This window comes from Physeter macrocephalus, chromosome 14 (genome assembly GCF_002837175.3).
Source record: "Physeter macrocephalus isolate SW-GA chromosome 14, ASM283717v5, whole genome shotgun sequence".
Classification (NCBI taxonomy): Eukaryota; Metazoa; Chordata; class Mammalia; order Artiodactyla; family Physeteridae; genus Physeter; species Physeter macrocephalus.
The window spans coordinates 22,086,849-22,111,685 of NC_041227.1; the positions used below are offsets into that span (position 1 = coordinate 22,086,849).

Sequence of the window (24,837 nt, forward strand, 5' to 3'; positions counted from 1 at the left end):
AGTACTATCACAATCGATAGATTTACCAACCTGGGGCTGCAACTGACTCTTTGCAGAGGGGGTGTGCGGGGTGGGTGGGGTAAGAGGCTGGGAAAATGACCACAAGGCCAAAGAAAAACAGGGACTTGTTGGGGGGGAAGGGACGGACAACTATGTTGTCTTCCCTAGATCAATTTTCTTCTGGATGGCTCGAGCTGAATGGTAGATGAGAGAGTCGATGAGTCCGGCCACTGGGGAGAGAGACGAGGGCTGGCACTGGCCCAGGCGGGCTCTTGGCTTGACCTCCGGGCCTCGTCACCTGACTGGCCAGGCCAGCATCCCCCCTTGGCCCCTGAAGTGCCCCTCCTCCCTCAACCAAAACCTAGTGGGGGGAGTCAAGCTTTACACTCCCCACCACGCCCTGAGCCCCAGACAGACACCCTCGAGCTTCTAACCTGTGAACATGCCGCCGATGATAGCGCACACGCCTGTCAGGAAGTGTGTGAAGGACCTGGCAGAGGGGCGGGGGAGGGTCAGCAAGGCACCCCGCTCCCTGCCGGCCCAGGCCCCTCCCTTTCCCCGCCCTCACCTGTGCTTCTCCGTCAGCTTCACCATCATGGGCGAGAGCTCGTACAGCACGAAGACTCCAGGAAGCCCCTGATCGCCCATCAGCCCATTGGCGACCTTCTCATGTCTGGTCACAGAGAACTGATTTGTCCTCAGCACCTGGGACGGGAGGGGAGCCTGGGCCAGGGCCGGGTCTATGACCTGGCTCCCAACCCTGCCACCCCACCCCTGCTCCCACCCCTGATGTTGCAGTGCCTTGACTGTGTAGAGGAGAAAACAAGGCCCCATGTTGGAAACAAACACTGCAAGGCCTGGGACCACCTAGAAGCCCTCTCCCAGCCTGACCATCCCAGCTTCCCCTCCAGTCACCAGCTCTTTACAGTTTCTCAATCCCAGCTACGTTTGGTGGACCCTCTCAATGGGGGTCCAGGGGTGAGAAGCAACTCTCCAAGGCTGTACCACAAGCTCCTGGCGAGGCTGGGCCTGACTTCCTCTCTGCTCAGTCCCATGCATTCTACCAGTCTGCGGAGATGCTGCTCCACAGGCCACAGCAGACGCGGGAGGAAGGGGCACGGGAGGGTTGACCTTGCTAGCTCCCGGCTCAGGGCAGATAACGGGGGACAGTGAGGCAGACAGAGAGTGGACACGGGAGGAGTGGATGGAGGCACTTTGGGCAAGTAGGAAAAGTGCTTTGAAATCTGACAGCCTGGGGCCTGAGCTCTGGCTGTGAGGGCAAATCACCTACCCTCTCTGAGCCTCAGCTTGTCACCCATCATATGGGGATAAGAGCAGGACTTCACTTCCCAGCTTGAAGGAACTCAAGTGCCTGGCACCAAGAGGGTGCCCGGATGTCTGAGCTCCCTCAGACTTACCTCCCCATCTACCTTCATGTACACCGTGGGCACCACCTTCACAAAGTACTGGAACATCATGGAGGCTGCAGGGAAAAGAGGGCACTGGGCGTGGGTGCAGGCAGGCCTTGGGTAGCTGGGGGCTACCTCCCGGGCTGGTACCTTGGGGTGCAGTGACGTTGGTGTGGTCCAGGGGGTTCACAATGCCCGGGTAGTCCTCCCCGAATGACAGGTGCTGGATGTAGTGGGTCATGTTGATCTGCAAGCAACACCAGCTCCTGGGTCTCGGAGCACTCGAGGCCCCGACGGGCCCCTCCCTCTCCAAGGCTCTTCAGACAGGAGCAGACAGGGGCACCTGGGTCTGGGGAGTGGGTGTGTGGAGATGGACCAAGGGCTGGGCCCTGCCTAGGAGAACCTGCTTGAGACAGGCACCCCCACCCCACCTAGGAACTCCTTCCTCAGGGTCTGGGGGCTCCTGGGGCTCCAGAGTTTGAGGTTCTGGCTGCACCCACCCATTAGCCAAGCACAGACTGGACATGGGCCCTGTGTGGCAGGTGCTGGCTTTGCCTGGAGGCGCCCCAGATCTCCCAGCTCCGGCTCCCGTCCTGCTCCCATCTAGATCAAACTTAGCCACTAGAGGGATCTTTTAAAAAAGTGCGAATCTGATTATGTCATAACCCTGCTTAAGGTAAGCCAACAGCCTCCCAACTGCTTGGGAGAAAGTCCAGACGCCCTAGCCGGCCTGCCAACCCTCCAGCCTCATCCTCATCCAACCACATGGCCCTGTTGTTCCTTAGAAGTGCCCCAACCCTCCTGACCTCAGGAGGCTCCCTCTTCCCGGATGCTCTTGTCCAAGCCCATCCCGTCTCCAGCCCACGCGGATCTCAGTTCAAAAGTCACCGCCAGTACCCTCGGACCGCACCCCCTGTCAGAACATGGTTTATTTTTCTATATCTGCTCCCCACCCCAGGATGTCTCTACAGAGAATGAAGGCAGCAGCATGCTTCCACCTCCACCCGCCCTCCATGGTTTCTACCTGGTACGTACATTGTCGAGGCCGAAGCTCTGCAGGTCATGGACTAGGAGAGAAGGGAGAAGATGTCAGCAGGTGGAGCAGGCTCCCCACACCCTCGCTTGGGCCTCCTCACTCCTCCCTCTGGACTGTGACCCGCCTGGCTCGACCTCCACCCCTCATTCACTCACCAGCCTGGCCCTGCTTGAGGGCAGCCAGAGGGCCTGCCGCAGGCCTGCGTGAGAGTCCATGCCCTCCGCAGGCCCCACTTCCTCCCTCACAAACACAGGGAGCCCTTCACGGGCATCACTCCAGGCCTTTGCTCCCACCAAGGCCCTGCCTGCATCTCAGGAAAGAAAACCCACTGACTCAGGTTTAACGAGAGCTGATGGCCAATCACTGAACCCTAGAGTGAGGTGGGACCTGAGAATGTGGTCAAAGCTCTTTCCCTGCCTCCTCTGCCCTCACCCTCAACCCACCAAAGGAAATCCCACAGGCAACCTGCACCCTCTGTTCCAGAACAAGCTCTTCCTGCCCTCTAACCCTGATCCCTCCCTGCTACAAGGAACCCCACCTAAAAGATACATCCCACTGCTTTTTATAGTCAGTCGGCAGCCATCCCGCCCATCCACACCTCCGCCCACCCTGGGAGGGCAGGCTGCCCCAGAAATGGGGGCTTGGCCTCCCTGGGAGGGCAGGGCCACTTACTCTCCACAGCATGTACTGCAGCATGGGGGAGGGAAGAAGAGAGAAGGGGGAAAGAGAAAAAAGATTCAGAGCTTCACAACAAGAACTACGAGAATTACGGACCAAGATATGTGATAGAAGGGAAGACTGGATATTCCTGCCTCAGCAGCAGGGTCTGGACTCAGCTAACAAGCCTCCTCCTGGTCCCCTCCCCAGAGGAGCCCTTCCCTGGCCAGAGAAGAGGGCAAGGGGGCTTGGGGGCAGAAGTATGGTGGCCTAGGAAGAACAAAAGACTTAGAGCCCAGTCACTTTCCTAGCTGTGTGACCTTGGGCAAATCACTTGTCCTCTCTGAGCCTTGGTGTTCCCCTCTGCACAGGGCTGTCCTGAGGACCAGGCAGGATCTAGGATGGGAAAGTACTTGGTAAACTTTACAATCTTCCCCTTTTCTCTCCCAATCAACATAATGTCAGAAACTAGCTCCCAGGCCTTCAATTCAGCCTCTGGCCTCGGGCAACTGTAGTTCTGTGTTTCGAACATCCTTCTAGGATATGCAGTGCCTTTTGCCCTGGGCTCCCTGACTATGACAACAGCCCAGACAGAGAAGCAGAGACGCACCACCTCTTACTGAGTGCCTGCAGGCCCTGCGCCCACAGCTCCACGCTGATCGTCTTCCTAATCCCAGTAAGACCACCCTTCCCCAGCCCCCTCCAGATCCACCTGCCTGCTCCTTTCCAACACTCAGCCTCATCCCCGACTGCCTTAAAGACCAGCAGGGCCATCTCCATCAGGCCTGTCACTCCTGCCGTCCTTCGTCACCGGGCAGCTCAGGACTGCCAGGTCATCTCTCATCCCCTGGACTCGTCACCATGCAGCTCTGTACATCCCCTTGGTATAATCCAGACTCCCATCCCTCCCAGACCCTTCCACGTGCCCTGTTACTCATCAGCAAAACCTCGACATCCTCAACCTCCAAACCTTCCCTCCACCTTGTGCTCTGGCGGCAGCCCAGCTCTCCTCTGAGGGCACTATTTCCCTTGCAGACCCCAAGCAGTGACTATTTCTCTCCCACACCCGTCCTCCTCCTTGGCCTTAAGAGAGGTCCTCCTTGCTCCTTAATGCTCCTTCCAGATCACTGTCCCTTGATCTTCCCTAAAAGTCTCCAGGTCTGCAGCTCCTGGAACACTATACCACCTCCCATCCCCATCTGTTTGCTGGAGAGCCACACAGAACTGCCGGTCAGTCCTCCCATGCCGGTTCTCAAGAGCTTTAGCCACTGTCACGCTCTCCCATACGTATGATGGTCCTGTCACAATTCCTGGTGATTTCCACATCACTCAGCTGCCAACCTACCCATACCTGTGTAGATCTGCCCTTCCTCCTGTTGCCAAGTTGGGGCTTTCTACACCTCTAAGGCACTACATTCTGTCTTCCTTTTCCTTCTCAAGGACTTCACTCCAGTAAATGTCTCTCTCATCTCCGGAGCATCGCTTCTGCTCTCTTCAGTAGGTAACTTCTGACAGCATATTAACACACTGCTACATCACACATCTTACAAAACCCCCCTTGACTCCACATTTCCCTCCAGCCACAGCCCGCTCTCTCCCTTCCCTTTAGAACAAACCCCACAAGAGCTGCCTCTGCTCACTGGCTCCAGCTCCTCTCCCATTCCCTCCTGAACCACTCAGTGGTGCTCCCTGGCACGCCACCCAAACTGCTCTGTTAAGGTCACAATGACCACTGCCACGTTATACACCCAATGGTCATTGTACTTGATGTCCAGAAGCATCTGATACGGTTTTGGAAACACTTTCATCCATTAGCTTTCAGGATGCCTGGTTCACACTCTCATCTCCTCGGTGTTTCTTAGCAGTCTCCTCTGATGCTTTCTCCTGATGCCCTGTCTTCTAATGCTGGGGCCCGGTGCTTAGGCTCCTGAGCTCTCCTGTTCTCCATCTACCTTCACCTCCACCCAGAAGGTGATTCATTCAGTCCCATGGTTTTAATACACTGATGACTCCAACATTTGTATCTCTAGGCCAGACCTCTCCCCTAAACTCCAGACTTGAATGGCCAACTTCTTACTTGACATCTGAGGCGTCTAAAAGGACACCCACATCCCATTGGTCTGAACATGTTGAAAGTGGCTTTATGCCCCCCATTCCAACCATCTAAACTTGTTCCTCTGAGTCATCCCCCATCACTAAATGGTAACTTCATCCTTCTCGCTACTCAAGTAGAAAACTTCGGAGTCATCTTGACTCCTCTTTCCCTCACCTTCGCATCCATCAGCAGCTCCACCTTCAAAATACCCACAGTCACTTCTCACCACATCTACCACCACTCTGGCCCTGCCCCCATCACCTGGTACCTGAACGGATCGCCGTAACGGCCTCCTGATCGGCCTCTCTGCCTCTGTCCTTCTCTGCCACACCCCCCACCCGGGCCCCCGTCTTCTCCACAGAGCAGACGGTTGCCTGTCTTTTCCAAGTTAAGTCAGATCACGCGCCTCTTCTTCAGAGCCCCACGACAGCCTTCCATCTCACGCAAAGCAGCAGCCCGAGTCCCTGCAGTGCCCTCCTGGGCCCCGTTACCTCCCGCACCTTACTGCTAACCACGCAGCTCGGCTAACTGTGCTCCGGCCACCCTCACTTCCTCACTGTGCCCTGAGTTCACCCAGCACATTCCTGCCTTAGGGATTTGCATTTGCTATTCTCTCTGCTTGAAACACTTCGCCCCCGTCATCCACATGGCCGGTCCCTTCAGTTTCTTCAGGTCTTCACTCATATGTCATCCATCAGTCTTCCCCTGACCACCCGATATGGAATGGTACTCACACACCGTCTCACCCAACCTCTCGGCCTCATCATCCTTATCCTGCCTTTTTTGGGTTTGAGTTACTTAATAGCATCTGATATTCCATATATTTTACATACTTGTTTATTGTCTGTTTCTTTACTAGAATGTTCTGAGGGCAGGGACTTTGTTTTTTTTTCATTAAAAAAAATTTTTTTTGGCTGCGTTGGGTCTTCGTTGCTGCGTGTGGGCTTTCTCTAGTTGTGGTGAGCGGGGCCTACTCTTCACTGCGGTGCATGGGCTTCTCATTGCGGTGGCTTCTCCTGTTGCGCAGCACAGGCTCTAGGCGCACGGGCTTCAGTAGTTGTGGCTCACGGGCTCTAGAGCGCAGGCTCAGTATTTGTGGCGCGTGGGCTTAGTTGCTCCGCGGCATGTGGGATCTTCCCGGACCAGGGATCGAACCCGTGTCGCCTGCATTGGCAGGTGGATTCTTAACCACTGTGCCACCAGGAAGTCCCAGGGACTTTGTTTTGATCACTGCTGTATCCTTAGCACCTAGACTAGCACATGACACACAACAGGTGATTACTAAATATCTAGTGAATGTACGAATGAATAAATGAATGAGAATAAATCTCATTTATTCATCCTTGTGAACAACCCTGTAAGGTAGGCACTATTTCAGGCCCATTTTATAGAAGAAGAAATTGAGTAGGGCTCAATACGTCCTAAATGCGACACAGCGTGGGAGAGGCAGAACCTGGGTTCCAAATCAGCTCTGCTTCCCCCAAAGCCTCACACACAGGTCATCTGATACTGGGGGCTACCATTTAAATAAGTACCTACCACAAGCCAGGCTCTGTGCTATCATCTTTAACCTGCCCAAACAGCATAGGAGATGAGTACTATCATTCCCACTTTAAAAAAGAGGAAACTGAAGCTCAAAAAGTTAAGGAAATTTCTCAAAGTTTCAGACAGGCTGTAAGGTCTAAAACTGAAATCTGAAGCCAGGCAGTCTGGCTCCTCAGCCTGTGCTCTTAACTGTTTACCAAACTGCTGCCCTGGGTTGAGGGTCTGCTCTGGGCCAAAGACAAAAGAGCAGCAGGCAGTCGAATGGGCACTCAAACTCGCCAGGTGTCCAGGGGCTAAAGCTCCCAGCTGATGTCGGGTCACTTACCGTGCACGTGGGACTGCTGGAAGCTCTTCCCGGGGGCAAAGTGGAAGTTTCCCGCCACCTGTAGGGGAGACGCCCTCTCATTCTCCAGCCATTTCCTGCCTTCCCTTTGTCCCCTCGATTCACAGTGGAGTGGGGCCAACCCACAGCCCAGCCGGCCCTGTCCCGTCTCGGCTCCTCCTGTACCTTGTTGACTTCCAAGAAGCCGTACACCTGGCAGCCTTCATTCTTCTGCTCCTGCATCTTCTGGCTGAAGCCCTCTCGCCGGCACTGCTCAATAGTGTCTGGGTTCTTGAAGGCCCAGCCTCGACGGCGATATGCCTCCCGCACATCCTCACAGGAGTTACAGCACCTGTAGGAGAGGAGGTGCAGGGGGAGAATGTCAAAGAGGCACAGAAACAGCGCCGGCACCTTGGGAAATAAAGCAGTTCTGCCCACTAATGAAGCCTCTGCCAGCCTCATCCTTGACCATCCAGTGTTCTCAAAGTATGTTTCCTCAGCGGCAGCAGGACTGTTAAAAATACATATTCCCATTTTCTTTGGGGCGATGAGAAGTTTTAGACCAGATTGTGGTGATGGCTGCACAATGCTATGAATGTAGTTAATACCACTGGATTGTACATAGGAAAATGGTTAAAATGGTAAATTTTATGTAATATATATTTTACCTAAAAAATTTTTTTTGAAATACATACTCCCAGGCCCTGCCCTAGACCTGGTGAATCAGCCTCTCACGGGTCAGGGCCCGAGAAACAAACCAGCAGTTACCATATATGGGAGGCTTAATTAATAACCTGGGCTGGGCCCTCCATCTCACTGCTTTACATACATATTCCTTATGTGACTCTTATGAGAAAGGTGCCATTATGGTCCCCCTTCACAAGAGAGGGTTATGTAGCTTGGCCCAAGGACCCATGGGTAGAACCCAGGCAGCTGGACTCCAGAGACTACCTCTGAACCAGAGCAAGGACCACTTCAACCTCATCCCCAGCTCTGCAGCCCCCAGGTAGGGCCTGGCCACAGAGCCTCAGTCGCCTGCACCAGGATCAGGGACCAAAGCATGCAGCCTGTCCCATCCCGTCTAAATTCTTGGTCTAACCCACAGAGTCCAACAAAGGCTGAGGATGACTGACAAAAAGCACCTGATGGGGGCCCTGCTCCCCACCCCCCACCTCGACCCCTGACCCTGGCTCACTTGATGTCTTCCGTCTCGGCACCATAGCAGCTCTCACAGCGATTAGGATCCAGGGAATCAGGGTCAAACACCTTCATCTCAACTTTCCCGAGCTCTAAGGGGAGGGCAGAGGCAGGGGCATCAGCTGGGGGCAGGCACAGTGAAATCTATACCCTTAACCCTTGCATGGGCCCTTTGGGTTAATAAACATTATAACAGCTAATAGTTACATCATGTATACTATGTGTCAGGCACTAAGCATTTCTACACATATATTATTTCTTTTAATAAAGGTAATAGTAATAAAACAATAACAGTGAATACTAATATTAGCTGAGTACAGGTTGCTGTACTTTACATATATTGTCTCTTTTCAACCCCACAATGACTGTGAAGGTGGAGGTTATTATCCCCATAGTACTTGAGAAGGTGCTGAGGCTCAGAGATGAAAAGTGATTTTGCCCAATGCAACACAGTAAGTGGCAGATTTCAGCTCTAAATCCAAAGTGTAAGCCCTTAACCATGGTGCTTGTCCTCAGACTGCTGTCTCTGCACCTGGCTCCCTGCCTTTAACTACTTCAATATAACTGGCGATTTCAATATTCAATACCCTGACCTCCTGTCCTCCAATAATTGTTCTATTTTTGTCATCCAACCTCAGCCACGCATTTCCATACTCAGTTATTACCAGTTACTACAAACTTTCCAAAATTCAATTTCAAGTATCCCAATCTTCAATCTTATCCTCATCTTCCCACATCACTCTCTCTGGTACCCAGAATCTACCAATTCTTTGACACCACTGACACTATCACCACTTCACATCCTCACTTCCCTCCGTGTTTAAATTCTATGGTCCGAATGAGGAATGAACAGTATCTTCAATAAATGGTGCCGGGAAAACTGGATGTTCACATGCAAAAGATTGAAATTATACCCCTACTTTACACCACTCACAAAAATTAACTCAAAATGGATTAAAGAATTAAATGTAAGGCTTGATACCATAAAACTCCTAGAAGAAAACATAGGGAAAGAACTCCTTGATATTGGTCTTGGCAATGGTTTTTTGGATACGACACCAAAAGCACAGGCAACAAAAGTAAAAATAAGTGCAACTACATCAAAATAAATAGCTTCTGCACAGCAAAGAAACAATTAACAAAATGAAAAGACAACCTATGGAATGGGAGAAATATTTGCAAATGATATATCTGATAAGGGGTTAATATCTAAAACATGTAAGGAACTCATATAACTCAATAGCAAAAAAATCAATTTATTAAAATGGGCAAAGGACTTGAATAGACATTTTTCAAAAGAAGACATACAGGTGGTCAACAGGAACATGAAAAGGTGCTTAACAACACTAATCATCAGAGAAATGCAAATGAAAACCACAAGATATCACCTCACACCTGTTAGAATATCTATTATTAGAAAAAACAAAAACAAAAATGAAGTAAGTATTGATGAGAAAGTGGAGAAAAGGGAACCCTTGTGCACTGTTCATTGGAGTGTAAATTGGTACAGCCATTATGGAAAACAATATGCAAGTTCCTCAAAAAATTAAAAATAGAACTACCATTTGTTCCAGCACTCCCATTTCTGGGTATATATACAAAAAAAAAAAAAGAAATCAGTATCTTGAAGAGATATCTGTAGTCCTATGTTTATTGCAGCATTATTCACAAGAACCAAGACATGAAAACAACCTAAGTGTCCCTCAGCAGATGAATGGATAAGGAAAATGTGGTGTGTGTGTGGGTGTGTATATGGTGTGTATATATATATGGTGTGTATATATATATATATAAAATGAATATTATATATGTCATATATTAGAATATTTTATATGTATCATATACATATATTGGAATATTATTCAGCCATTAAAATGAAGGAAATCCTACCATTTGCAACAACATGGATAAACCTTGTGGCCATTATATTAAGGGAAATAAGTCAGACAGAGAAAGACAAATACTGTATGATCTCATTTTATATGCAGAATCTTAAAAAAACAAATTCATAGAAATAGAGAGTAGACAGGTGGCTGCCAGGGGCCGGGGGGTAGGGGAAATGGGGAAATGTTGGTCAAAGGGTACAGACTTTCACTTATAAGATGAATAAGTTCTAGGGATCTAATGTGCAGCATGGTGACTATAGTTAACAATATTGTACTGTATACTTGAAAGTTGCTGAGAGTACATCTTAAATGTTCTCACCACATACACAAAAAAGGTAACTGTGAGGTAATGGATGTGTTAGCAAACCCTATTGTGGTAATCATCTGACAACAAATATGTATGTTAAATCATCATGTCGTATACCTTAAACTTACACGATGGTATATTTCAATTATATCTCTACAAGGCTGGAAAATAAATTCTCTGGTCCACTGCTGCAATTATTCTCTTGCACATAATCACAAGTCATTTGTTCCTCTCTCCCTCTGTCGTACAAGTCTAGCAAAACTCAAATCCGAGTTCAGTTCAACTCCCTGTGCCTTCTTGCCTGTGCCTCCCTTAAGACTGCCTGGCAATCCTACTTCCTTTCAACAATCAGTTCACTATCCCATTCCCCACGATGACTAATTTCTATCTTTTCCCCTTTCCTTGGGCTTCCAAAATCCCTTCCCCTTTCTCCACTCTTAGCTAATGACTTTGCTTTCAATTTCCACTTAAAAAAAGAGAAGCAATAGAACCTCACTTAATCTCAACACCAAACCTACCAACCCGCACGCACTCTCTTCTAGCCTCCACCCCACTTCTCCGCTCTGTCTCGAAGGGTCATCTATACTTGATGTCTCCACTTGCTTTTCTGCTCTTTGGTTAGATTTTCGTCCCCAACAGTATCAAAACTATTCCTTTCAGTCTCCAGTGACCTCCGTGTTGCCAACTGCAATGGTCAGAACAACCCAACCAAGTCACTCCTGAATTCCTGACCCATAGAAACTGAAAAAAAATGTTTGTTGTGTTAAGTCACTAACTTTTGGGGTTACTTGTTACACAGTAGTGAATATATATTCCCCTACCTCTCCCACCTACACACACAAATCTTCTTCCTCCTTTCTGGTCATCAAGTCATTCATTTCCTCAGACCAAAGCCTTGGAATCAACCTTGACCCCACGTCCAATCCTACAGCCAATTCTAATGGTTTTACTGGTGTTCAACATATATTTGTTGAACAAATAAATGATAAAGCTCACCAACAGAGAAATCCCTAAGGTGTGAAAAATCATAGCTTTCAGGAAGGTTTTGTTATGGAGGGAAACTGACTTAATGGAGGCATTGGGAGGACACCTAGAGAGAAGAAAGGAAGCTAAAAGTGAACAGACACTCTGTACTAAGCATTGTACACATATTACTTCATTTGATCCTACAGTTCCACGTGGTGGGTACAACTGTTTATCACCACTTAATAGCTGAGGTCACAGATGGCAAGAGACGAAGCTACATCCAAACGCAGGCAATCTAACTCAAGAACAAACTCAACCTTAAGCCACCCTTCATTCCAAGAGGGAAGAGCATTCAGGGCTGAAGTCAGTCTATGGGACAGGGAAGCAACACCCAGAGAAGCGTGGGTCCACCTAGAGGAGTTCTGCCAAGGCAACAGCACATAGGACCCATCCTCAAACTTCTGTTACTCAGACCACAACAGGCAGGGATTGGGGACCTCTAAGAATGACAGCCCTGAAGAGTACTCTTCTCAATATTTAGAGGCTAGAAAACTGGATTTCAGCCCACTCTGATTCTTAATAGCTGGGGGACCCTAGACAAGCCACTTGACTTCTCTGGGTCCTAGATGTTTCATTTGTCACTGGGCCGGTCACAGCCCACTTGCCAGAAGGTAGTGCTTGGGCTTGTCCAGCTCTGGGATTTGAGAGCTGGACTCTCCCCCCCAGTTACCATGACGTTCCGCCTCTGAGCTCACGGGAAAGCCATCCTTATCTAGCCGTTTTTTGAACAGGTTGTGTTCCACATCCAGCTGCTGCTCCCCAGCCACATCCATGGCATCGATGCTCAGATCTGGAAGCAGGAAATCAGGGTAAAGTACTGGGAACCTAAGGACAAGGGAATCTGGGTTTTGGAGGGTAATGGGATGCTGGGCTTGTCTTGGGGCAGCAGTGGATTAGGGGAAGGAGGTTGTCCTGGAGTCATGTCCAGAACCTAAGGCTGGAGGTGTGAACCTGGAAGCCGATCTGAGAACCCTGGGACTTGCAACTCCCACCCATGGTGAGGTACTCACAGGCACACGGCATGTGTGGAAAAAGCACATTGATGTTGATCTTCAGTTTATCTCCCCGTGACTTGTCCACGTAGAGTTCAGGATGCACCTGGGGCAGGACGACCTCTGTAAGATTTGGCCCCAAGTCTCTTTTTCCCCATTCCCATCCCTAAAGCGCCTTACCTCTAGAACGCCAAGCCCCGCCCACGTACTAGGCCCCGCCCCTTACCTCAGTGGTGAGGTAATACTGCAGCTCGGACAGGAACAGTAGCAGCATGAGAAGGCCACTGACAATGGTCACTGCAGGGCAGGGAGCGAGGGTCAGGATGGCCTCTGTTCCTCTCCCTCAGCCCCTGGCAGGCCGGGCAGGTTCCAGGCGCCCCAGCCAACCTCTAGGACACCCCACTCCCCGCCACCCCGACCCCGCCACCCCGACCCCGCCACGGCCTACCCGTGGCGCCCCCGCAGGTCTTGACCCGGAAGTCCTCCAGAGTCTTGGGGTAGGCATCGAACTGCTTCAGCTTCCCCAGAGCCTCCATGGGGACCAGCCGGAAAGAGGACGCCAACCGACCCGCCCCTGCAGCCTCCCGCTTCCGGCCGAGCTTGAGCCACGCCCCCTCTCTGCACGCAGGCGCAGCAATGCGTACGCTTGGCCCCACCCTTCGCCCGCGTTCTCACTCAGGCCGCCCCGCCCACCCGTGCTGTTGGCACTTTTGTCCAGCGGCTAAGGAGGGCTCCAGCGGAAAGGGAGCGGGGGAAGGCGGGGTGGGGGGTAGATCTTTTGCGGAACTGGGTCTCCGGAGGAGGACTCCGCCGGGTAGACCCAGTAATAGCAGCATTCGCTTGCCTTGCGCCAGGAACTGCGCCTCGAGTTTCACATGAGACTCCTGGAACAACTTGGAAGCTCCTAGAACAGTGGTTTTCAGTCTCCCCAAGCGGCAGCCCCATTATCACCTGGAATTGGTTAGAAATGCAAGTTATCGTGCCCCAACACAAACCTGATGAATCAGAAACTCTAGGAATGGCTCCCAGGTGATTCCCTGCAGTTACAGCTTGTGAATCACCTCTGTAAAGTAGGTGTGACTTTTATATCCGTTTTCTGAAGGAGAAACTGTGGCGTGGAGAAGCTAAGTAACTTGCCCTAGATCACAGGAATTAATGGCAGGGCCTGATTCCAACCCATTTCTTCTGGACCTCAAAGTACTCTGGGAGCCAGGGCCTCTGGGGTTGATTTTACCGAAACAGCCTGAGCACGGCTAGTGGAGGTGCGCGGTTCAAATCATTTCAGTGGCATTAGACCAGAACTTTGATAAGAGGTGGTACAGGGGACTGTGGACAGAGTGCACAGAAGAAAATGACTGACACGTTGGGTCAGGGAAGGCTTCCAGGAAAAGGAGAAGGGACACAAGCTGGGTGCATTCTGGCAATCCGACTCAGGAGAAGCTGAGTCCCTGCTTCTGCCCGCAGGCTGCAGTTTGCTAGGAAGGGGAGAAGGAAAGGACTAATACATATTAACTGAAAACTGACAACATGCCAACTGCTGTCGTCCATTCTACATCAGAACAACCCTGGGAAGTCGGTGCTATTTCAAATCCCATTTTATAGATGAGGAAGCCAAGAGCTGGATTGACTTTGCCCAAGGTTGCAGGGGTAGTTAATGGGGCCAAGGTGGGGTTCAAGGCCTGGTTTCTCTGACTCCAGAGCATGGGTCTTCCACGCATTAGCTACCACCACCAAGTACAGGAGAAATCTATTCTCAGTTGGATGCCCAGGGAGAATGTTGACAGAAATTGTCCTCTCCTCTCTGCCGTAGGTCTATGTCGATTCTGTGCCTTTTCATGTTTAACTTCCAAGCCCTCCTTCCTCAGTGGGGCGCCATGCTAAGTGACTCACTCCTTCAACACATATTTATCAAGCTCTTCCTATTTCCCAGGTCTCCCCTGTGTTATGGAATACCATGGTGAATGAAACAGATATGGTTTATACCTACTCTTGAGGAGCTTTCAGTGGGGGTAGGGAGAGGTAAACAAAACAAAACAAACAAACAAAAATATATACCACTGAACTGTACACTTAAAAATGGTTAAACTGGTAAATTTTATGTGTATTTTACCACAATAAAAATATTTTGAAAAAAATAATAAAGTAATTAATTAATAAACTACCTAAAGGAGAATGTGCCTTGTACTGTGAAGGAAAAAGCAGAGAAATGTAGTAGGGACAACAACAGTGGGAGACTTTCTGCTTTAGGAATTGTAGAATTAGGTAGTCCTTCCCTTTATGGAGCCTTTTTAGTTGGCCATGACACAGAAGTCACAGGAGACCAAGGTACTGACCAGTTGGAAACTTTGCTCCTCACAATGTCAGGCTTCCCCCTAATGCTTCAGCCCTCTCCCTCAAGGTGGGATCCTTTGGCCTTGGGAGCAGCGGGGGGCTGCACAGGAGTGCCTCACTCTGCACACAGGGCTGCAGGAAGAGGGGGGCCACTGGTCACCTGTAGCTGTAGCCTAGAAGCCTGACCAGAGAAGGGGAAGGTTTCAGGCCCTTTCATTAGTTCATTCTGACCAGTCACAGCCTTCTCTCACCTTGTTTGGGACACGGATAAATGAACTTTTCCTGAATCATTAAAGAAATAGGTATATTTGTAGGTGTTACATGTTCTCCTTCTCTTGGGAGAAATAGAGATCTCAGTGTATCTGGGTTGAAAACAATAGTTGCAGTGTAGAAACCCCACTGCTTCCCCTGAGAAGGAAAAATCATGACACAGCTGTGTTAGGGGGTCTCAGGGCCTAATTAGGAGAGCTTCTTAGGGACTTCAATAATACAGGGGTCAGGGAAGGAGCCCCCAAATGAATGATATTTAAAATAAGACTGGAAGAAAGGGAAGGAACCAAGGAGGTGAAGTGCTGAGGGTACGAACAGGAGGGAGTAGTGTGTTCCAGGAAGAGAAACTGGTCCTGGGGCAAGGTGGAACTTGGAAAGTTCTGGGAACAGGAAAAAGCCAGAATGGCTGGCAAATGTGTGAGATGAGTGAGGATTTTGGATTTTATTCTGATGCAGTGGGATGCCATTAAGGATTCAAGTAGGAAATTAAGATCTTGCCAGTTGCTGGGTGAGGAATGGATGAGGGATGGATAGAACAGAGATACCAGTTAGGAAAGTATTGCAGGCTGTGGAAGGAAAACATTATAAGCCCCTCTTTAGAAAGCAGAAATATAATTCCTTCTATGAAAGGAACCAGTTTTTCTCTGTAAAATACTTTGCTGGCTGGATATGTTTCTTTTTTTAAATTTATTTATTTATTTTTGGCTGCCTTGGGTCTTCATTGCTGCATGAGGGCTTTTCTCTAGTTGGGGCGAGCGGGAGCTACTCTTCGTTGCAATGCGTGGGCTTCTCATTGCGGTGGCTTCTCTTGTTGCAGAGCACAGGCTCTAGGCGGGTGGGCTTCAGTAGTTGTGGTGCACGGGCTCTAGAGCACAGGCTCGGTAGTTGTGGCGCATGGGCTTAGTTGCTCCGCGGCATGTGGGATCTTCCTGGACCAGGGCTCGAAGCCGTGTCCCCTGCATTGGCAGGTGGATTCTTAACCACTGCGCCACCAGGGAAGCCCTGGATATGTTAAGCTAAGGCAGTGGTTCTCAAAGTGCAGTCCCTGGACCAGCAGCATCACCTGGGAACTTGTGAGAAATGCCAAAAACTGAATCAGAAACTCTGGGGATGAGGCTCAGCATTCTGTTTTTAATTAAGGCTTCCAGATAATCATGCTCAAGTTTGAGAAGCACTGGATTAAGAAGAGTCTCAGGCAAATACCTTTTATTCACACTATAATACAATCCATTCAAGGAAGAACCTTCTCTCAATGTTTGTAGAACGTCATTTAAGTCATTACATATATCATAAAACAATGATCAGTGAGAAAATTAATTATAATGGTTCTAGTTCCAGTAATATACAGACTTAATCCTGGGAGCCTTCCTGCTGTAAAACATCCTGAAATGCTGAATAACAAGTATCCCTTTGAATGTATAGCTGAGTGGTGACAAAGGAAGAGAAATTCCCAGGGGTTAAAAGTGAAGGTTTTGGGGAGCTTCCCCGGTGGCGCAGGGGTTGGGAGTCCTCCTGCCGATGTAGGGGACACGGGTTTGTGCCCCGGTCTGGGAGGATCCCACATGCTGCGGAGCGGCTGGGCCCGTGAGCCGTGGCCGCTGAGCCTGCGCGTCCGGAGCCTGTGCTCCCCAATGGGAGAGGCCACAACAGTGAGAGGCCCGCGTAACGCAAAAAAAAAAAGTGAAGGTTTTGAAAAAAAGCAGTAAATTTATGAGCTGGCTTTGTGGCTCTGGGGACGGGACAGGGAGGGGTGGCTAATGGAGCTAGTGTGTCAGTAATCTACAGGCTTGGCTTCCCTCCCCTCCCCTCCTCTTCCTTCCTTCCTCCCTCCCTCTCTCTCTCTTTTCTTTCTTTCTTCTTCCTTCCTTCCTTCCTTCCTTTCTTTCTTCCTTCCTTCCTTCCTTGCGCGTCCGGAGCCTGTGCTCCCCAATGGGAGAGGCCACAACAGTGAGAGGCCCGCGTAACGCAAAAAAAAAAAGTGAAGGTTTTGAAAAAAAGCAGTAAATTTATGAGCTGGCTTTGTGGCTCTGGGGACGGGACAGGGAGGGGTGGCTAATGGAGCTAGTGTGTCAGTAATCTACAGGCTTGGCTTCCCTCCCCTCCCCTCCTCTTCCTTCCTTCCTCCCTCCCTCTCTCTCTCTTTTCTTTCTTTCTTCTTCCTTCCTTCCTTCCTTCCTTTCTTTCTTTCTTTCTTCCTTCCTTCCTTCCTTTCTCTTTCTTTTTTATTTTTAGCACATAATACTTATATTAACATAGATGTTTACAGTTTACAAAGCCCTTTCATGTAAATAATCTTGTTCCTCGGAGAGTAGTATGTGTTAGGAGCTGTAATTTGGTAAGATGCTACATTAGTTTTAGGAAAGCTTTTGGAAGGAAGTGACTTTTTTTTGGAGTCAAATAGATGGGGAAAAAAATGGTTTCACAAAGTATTTTTTAATCAATGTGGCCTGAACTGCCCCATGACCATATTGTACTTGCCTTATAATCATTGTCAAAATATTGGGTTGGCCAAAAAGTTTTTGGCCAACCCAATAGCTAGGGGTGGGGGTCTTCTTTAGGTATTGGATATTGATGCCTACATAGAGAGGAGATGACAGCCAAATGAGGCCTCAGTAAAAAGATGGAGTCTTGACAGAGCTAGACCCATAGGAAAAGGTTAGTCTGGAAAAAAAATTATCCACTTGTATAGGGAGAAAAAGAGAATGCTTGAGATTGTCTCAACCTGTGTCCTGGATAAGAACACAAGAGCACAGAAAAATTAAACATTGCTGCGACATCATAATCACAGGCCTGTCCTCACATTTGAGGTTTGGATTTATATTATCTGCTTAGTCTGAAAGCTCCAAAGTGGAGAAATTAGCATAAAATTGAGGGTACCTGGCAGATGCAAACATGAAACTGCTCTGAGGGAACACACACAATTTAAGCCACATAGCATTCTCAAGGATAAAACCCTGCTAAAAATGAGCACCTGATCTAATGTTACAAACATATGAGGACACAATCCAACATGATCAAGATTCACAGACAACATCATCAGCATGATTAGATGCTTATCAACTTGAGATCATAGAACTTTCAGATAAAAACTATAAAGCAGTAAGTTTAGAGTGATTAAAGATATTTAAGAAACAATAAAAATGTAAAGACGAAGGAATACTTGAAAATAAATTTAAAATAAATTTAAATGTAACATAATTTCTAGAAATGAAAAATATAGTAATTTAAGTTCAAAAATCAGTGAGTTGAGCCACCAATTAGACAAAATTAAAGAGAGAAATATGGCACTGAAAGAGTTGGAAAAATTACCCAGCATGTAGTATAGAAAAATAAGATCATAGGTATAAAAGTTTCAGAATGAAGAAATCCAACGTATGACTAATAGGAGTTCTAGTAGGAGAAAGTAGTGAGAATGAGGGAGAGGCAATATTGGAAAGATATGACTGAGAATTAGCCAGAATTGATGAAAGGCATGAGTTTTCATATTCAACAAGGCTGAATCTATTCAAACGGAACAAATAAGCACATATTCACACCTAGACACCACAACACCAAAAACAGAGGAATTGTTAAGATGTGAAAAAAATGCATAGTGGCTACATGAATGTCATTATATTCATTATATAATGAATATAATGTCATTATATTCATAACTCTAGTGCTGTTAATTACATTGTTCACTACAGTGTCCTTGAAATATTTTATAATAATAGAAGAGAAAAATTAACAATGGTTTGAGAGCATATTGGTTAAGGGATGGGGCTTCCAGAATGACTGAGAAGCCCAGCAAATCCTCTCTTTAAAAAAACAATGATGAGGGCTTCCCTGGTGGCGCAGTGGTTGAGAGTCCGCCTGCCGATGCAGGGGACGCGGGTTCGTGCCCCGGTCCAGGAAGATCCCACATGCCGCGGAACGGCTAGGTCCGTGAGCCATGGCCACTGAGCCTGTACGTCCGGAGCCTGTGCTCCGCAACGGGAGAGACTACAACAGTGAGAGGCCCGTGTACCACACAAAATTGTCATAACAATCACCTTAGGACTCTGGAAATTGACCAAAGGCATACATCAAATTGAGAAGCATTTATCTGACAGAACCTATCAAACCTCAGTAAGAACAATGAGATTTCATGGCATTTTAGGCAGTGACTGTTCCCATCTTCCCCACTCCAGCTGTGGTGACAGTCCTACCAGAGTGGCGACGTTTGTGAGCACTAGGAGATTTGCCCTTGGAAGGGGCCGATTTGATTTGGAGCAGAGCTTGGAAAACCCTTGCCTGTGGATGTTGTTGAAAATAATAGCAATCTAGTGGCAAGCAATCAAGGAAAGCCAACCGTGCAGCTATCCTGAGGTCATGATACTGGTTGGAACAAGCAACAGACCAGTAAGCCAGCCAGAAATTTAACAGAGAGATCTGGGAACAAGATAGCCATAGTGGGTCTTAATAAGCTTTCATGCATCCCTGGTGGTCTGGAAGGCTGCCAGCTTGCACAAGCCTATACACATGCTCAGAAGAGACTGGAGAGGGTCCTAGATATCTAGTCATCCCTGGCTGAAAGTGAGACCCCGAACATGCAGAAAGCAAAAGGGGGGTGAATTTGTAAACTGCCTGAATTGTCAATGTGTTCTCCAAACCACATGGAGATCCACTGGTAAAGGGCAGAAGTTTTATAAGCTCAAGTTGTTTAATTACGCGTAACCTACAACCAATCATTGGCTCGACCACTAAACTATGTTGAACCTAGGTAACCCCTAACCCTTCATGATCCTGGGTTAGGCAAATCATATGATACAAAGGCATGATCCACATAATAAATTGGACTCCACCAAGATTTAAGTTTCTGCACTTCAAATGATACCATTAAGAATTTGAAAATACACAACTAGAGATTCACACTAAGTGAAGTAAGTCAGAAAGAGAAAGACAAATACCATATGATATCACTTATATGTGGAATCTGAAATATGACACAAGTGAACCTATCTATGAAACAGAAACCGAATCAGGGACATAGAGAATAGACTGGTGGTTGCCAAGGGGAAGGGGGATGGGAGAGGGTTGGATTGGGAGTTTGGGATTAGCAGATGCAAACTGGTATATATAGAATGGATAAACAACAAGGTCCAACTGTATAGCACAGGGAACTATATTCAATATCCTGTGATAAACCACAATGGAAAAGAATATGAAAAAGAATATATATATGTATCACTTTGCTGTACAGCAGTAATTAACACAACATTGTAATTTAGCTATATTCAATAAAAAATAAATTAAGGGCTTCCCTGGTGGCGCAGTGGTTGGGAGTCCGCCTGCCGATGCAGGGGACACGGGTTCGTGCCCCGGTCCGGGAAGATCCCACATGCCGCGGAGTGGCTGGGCCCGTGAGCCGTGGCCGCTGGGCCTGCGCGTCCGGAGCCTGTGCTCCGCAACGGGAGAGGCCACAACAGTGAGAGGCCTGCGTACCGCAAAAAAAAAAAAAGGAAAAAAAACGAAGACAGTCAAGGTCAGTCTCTACCCGCGTGGATCTTGCACTCAGTGCAGGCAGCTTGTGTGTAACAGACAGGCTAGGGTGGTGGCTTTGTGCCTAAAGGAGGGAGGTCACAATGTGTACTTTGTGATGAGAGCCATGATATACCCAGTGGCACTGAGGACCCCACTGAGAGCTCAGCCTTCCTCCTGCAGGGAGGATAGGGCACACACCATATGTTATCTCTCTGCTCTCACACCTTCCATCCCAGGCCCAGCCAGAGTCCCCTTTGGAGGTGGGCAAATGGATAGGGAAGTGGGAGATGAGGGGTTGGGAGGAGGTGTGGTGTGGAGGGCTGGGGAGCCGTGGAAGCCAACAAGACAGAGGGTTGGGGGGCTATCTGTGGCCTCAGTTCCTCACCCCTCCCACTCCCAGGTAGAGGAGCCAGTCAGCTGCCTGCCACTGGAGCCTTTGCCTGGGCCAGACATGAAGCACTGCTGGCAGATTTTTGTCCTGTGCATCTTCTTGATGCTCATCTTGTGGCTGATGGCCGCCTGCCTGGATCTGAAGCCGGAATCGGCACCCCAGGAAAAACGGATGAAGGTGGTACCATGGCGTTGCAGCTGCCCTCCGTTCAAATTCAGGAAATGTGGCTGCCCATCCGGGACACTCAACGACTCTGTCTGCCACCACGCGGCTGGAGGGAACTGGTTTGATGTAGGTTACGAGAAGACGATGGGCTACATCATGGGAGCAGCAGAGCCCACCAGCCCTGACGCTGTGCTCTCGTGGTGGGTCAGTGGTCAACACTGGGCCAGCCCATCCCGTCCTTCCCAGGCCCAGCCCACCTCCCACTTCCTGGCCCAAACTCCTGCCCTCGGCCCTGGCTTCGTGTGCCTCCTATCCTCACGGCCTCAACCCCTGACCTCCGGATGGAGGTCTCACCCACCCAGCTCTGCTTTCCTTCCACCGGGGGCCAATACCTGGATCTCAACCCCCAGTCTCCTCCCTCCTGCTCTTTTCAGGGCATGAACTCAGCAAGCGAGCTGGGCAGAGTGTGGGAGAAGCTGTTCAAGGTGATTCCCAGGCCCTCGGTGAGCCATTTTGATCTCTTCTGTGGAACTTGTGCATCGGTGGGGAACTCGAAGATCCTGTGGGCCGCCAGCCTCGTCAAGAGTGCCAATCACACCGCGGTCTCCAGGTGGGCACTGAGGACGGGGCAGGGGACTGGACGTCCAGGCCTGCCCCCAGAGTTTTGTCAGTTTCTGCTCTCCTTCCCAGGATGAACCAGGTCCCTGTTCAGGGCTTCGAGATGCTGGGGAACCAAACCACAGGACCCTCCATCTCCCGCAGGAATGATAGGGACCAGGGTTCTTGGAGCCAGTTGGTGCTGCTCTTCCTGAAGCTCTTTGTTCTGGCATGGACTTCAGATGCTCTGAGTGAAGAGGTGATGGTCTGGGAACCCAGACATTCTTAGTATGGGGGGTAAGGAGAGGTCACTGCAGGGGATGACAGAGGGGGCTCCAGGGAGACCCTCTGCTGGCTTATTGGGAGCACCTGCAGGACCTTCGCAGGTCTCAGGGGCTGCTGAAACTCCCCCACCTCCTACTTCTTCCTTAGATTTCGGAAGATGGTCCAGTTCCCTAGTAGAATGGAAGATAGAAAAGACCAGGTAAGGGGACGAGAGGCAGGAAGACGTAGCTTCAGGCTGCTGTGGGAAGGGCCCCAGGTCGGCCCTCTCCCCCTTCTTCCCCAGGTCCTGGTGATCAGCCCCACCTTCCTCAGGTACACCCAGGACAACAGGCTGGATAAAAGGGTCAGTATCCATCCCAGGGGCTCGTGGCTCTGTTCTGTGCCTTGCACACCTGTGACCCAGTTAAAGATTCATGTCCTTTCCTCACTTAAAACTTTTCCCTGCTATGCCTTCAGCATAGAGTTTAAAAGCTCCTGTCTGGCTTCCAAGACCTGGCATGGTCTGACCCCTCCCCCATCTCTCTCCCAGGCTCACACCATGGGCTTCTCAGCGTTCCCCAAACACACCATCTGCCTCGTGCCTTTTCAGACGCTGTTCCCTCTGCCTGGAATGCCTTCCCCCTGTCTCCCCGAGGAATGCCCTCTTCCTCCAATATGATGAGAATCAGCTAGCTGGTGCTGTCTTTTCTGGGCTCTGGGGTCCCTCTGTGTGTTCAGAGTCTGTCTCCCCTGGGGAAGGTGAGCTCCGTTCTCCTCCCAGCTCCGGGAGGCGGCCTGTCACCCTTGATGTTAAGTGAGTGTTTGCTGAAGGAATGGTCGGGGGGCATGGAAGCAGGGCAGGATCCAGCCTGCTGCCCCACAACCCTCTCCTGTCTTACCCCATCTTCCAGGTATCCTTGTTTGGTTTGGGGACAGACCGGCTCAGGAGGTGGTCCCATTACTGGGATGAAGAATATTGGTTCAAGAGCAACCTGCACAGTTTTAAAGAAGAGCAACAGGTCATTCTTAAGCTGCAGTGTGAGGGGAAGGTTGTTATTTACAACTGAGATGGTCCTCAGCCTATTCAGCCCACTGGAGGCCCCAGGAGGCTGACAGGTAGTCAAGGGGACCTTGGAGTGTCAGAGAGGGATTGGGGCTTCAGACACACCCTGGAGGAAGGTCACTCTGCTACTGAATAGAACCCTACATTGTGGCATTAAACGGTTACATCCTCTTCTAGATTCTCAACAGCAAACATTTCATTGTTACTTATATATATATATATATATATATATATATATATATATATATATATTTACCTGACCAAAAAATAAAATTAAATGAAAAAGAGGAAAAAGCAAACCCTAAAGTTGAAAACACATCAAATGGACCTAACTGTATATCAGATTGATAACATAACCACCAGGGAAAGAAGTAGTTCAAGTTCCTTTAGAATTCAATATACTGTGTAGGATAGATTTTGTGGACAAAAAGAACCACAAAGACATTTTAAACTTCACTCAGTAGATTTATTATAATATTATAATATTGTAATTTATTAAATATTTATAATATTATAATATTATAAACTATATAATAAATATCACAGAATAAAGTAAATAAGTAATTATATTAATATCATTAGGAACCAAATACAAAATCAGACAGGTATAATAAAAACCCTGTGACATTAAATTCAAACTGGAAATATCATTATGAACTCAATTTTTATGTTATTTTTATTGTGGTGAATTATACATAAAATTTGCCATTTGAAGGTGTACAGTTCAGTGGCATTAAGTATACTCACATTGTTGTGCAACCATCACCATCCTGAACTCACAATTTTCAAAACACATTTTCTGCTAGTCTAAAAACCGTAACATCCCAGAGGCAATGATCAACTCTGGAATGCAGATTTCATTTTCTAAATATTTTTTCCCATTAAAAGATTCCAGGTCTGAACAGGAAAAGTACAAGGAAAAACTGGACATCAAATTTGGGACAATTTGAGCATCAGAAATAGCAACTGTCACGAATGAATCACAGTGAATATATAAAAATCCTTGGGTCCATAATGATACTCAAAGAGAAATAAAAACAATCGTTGGAGAAGACTATTACATCAAACGAGGGCAGGGGGCAAGCATTTATCTTGCCTTCTTGGTAGAAACAGTAGTTCAAGGTAAGCAAAGAGCCTTAGTTAATGAGGGTTTTCAGTTGCTGGGTGTATCCAAAACAAATCCACTACGTTCTTACTTTGGCTGCCCGACAAACACACATAACCTAACAAAATGTAAATATCCCTGGTACAGCTGAGAGCACGTTTACCCGCCTCCCTAAGGGCACTGAGATGCCAGGTGTCTGGCTCAGAACCAGAGTCCAAGAATCCCCAAAGGTGTGGGCAGTGCAGCTACCTATCACCATCTTGTTCCAGATCCTGGGCCCATATGGCATTATATAAACATTATTTAGAGGAACAAAGTTACCCTCTACGAAAATAGAGTTTAAAAAATTGGAAAGGGGGACTTCCCTGGTGGCGCAGTGGTTGAGAATCCGCCTGCCGATGCAGGGGACACGGGTTCGTGCCCTGGTCCGGGAAGATCCCACATGCCGTGGAGCGGCTGGGCCCGTGAGCCATGGCCGCTGAGCCTGCGCGTCCGGAGCCTGTGCTCCGCAACGGGAGAGGCCACAACAGTGAGAGGCCCGCGTACCGAAAAAAAAAAAAAAATTGGAAAGGGCTTAAAAAAGAATGGGGTGATGGGACTTTTTTGGCCTTCTAGTGGTTAAGACTCCGCGCTTCCACTGCAGGGGGCGTGGGCTCGATCCCTGGTTGAGGAACTGA

The 24,837-nt window shown here is 48.7% G+C and overlaps 2 protein-coding genes across 4 annotated transcripts; one reads left to right on the plus strand and one right to left on the minus strand.

Moving 5' to 3' along the window:
- Positions 1-2: 2 nt before the first annotated feature.
- On the minus strand, positions 3-13,066 carry ERGIC3 (ERGIC and golgi 3). 3 transcript variants are annotated; one of them, XM_028499343.2, is made up of 14 exons: positions 12,921-13,058; positions 12,699-12,769; positions 12,491-12,578; positions 12,151-12,270; positions 8,260-8,353; positions 7,251-7,416; positions 7,068-7,125; positions 3,118-3,132; positions 2,445-2,476; positions 1,560-1,656; positions 1,419-1,483; positions 569-705; positions 435-490; positions 3-230 (listed from the first exon to the last, which is right to left on the minus strand). In XM_028499343.2, the coding sequence occupies exons 1-14, from the start codon at positions 13,006-13,008 to the stop codon at positions 151-153; spliced, it is 1,167 nt and encodes a 388-aa protein (XP_028355144.1). In that variant the 5' UTR covers positions 13,009-13,058; the 3' UTR covers positions 3-150. The 3 variants fall into 3 exon arrangements, with proteins under 3 accessions (XP_028355144.1, XP_007101786.1, XP_028355145.1); XM_007101724.2 differs by lacking the exon at positions 3,118-3,132 and having other exon boundaries at positions 12,921-13,066; XM_028499344.2 differs by lacking the exon at positions 12,699-12,769.
- On the plus strand, positions 13,007-22,328 carry C14H20orf173 (chromosome 14 C20orf173 homolog). Its single transcript, XM_024128614.3, is given in 5 exon segments — positions 13,007-13,112; positions 20,664-20,743; positions 20,745-21,335; positions 21,566-21,741; positions 21,822-22,328. Coding segments are annotated over 5 exon segments (1,149 nt in total). The 3' UTR covers positions 22,018-22,328.
- The last annotated feature ends 2,509 nt before the right edge of the window (positions 22,329-24,837 follow it).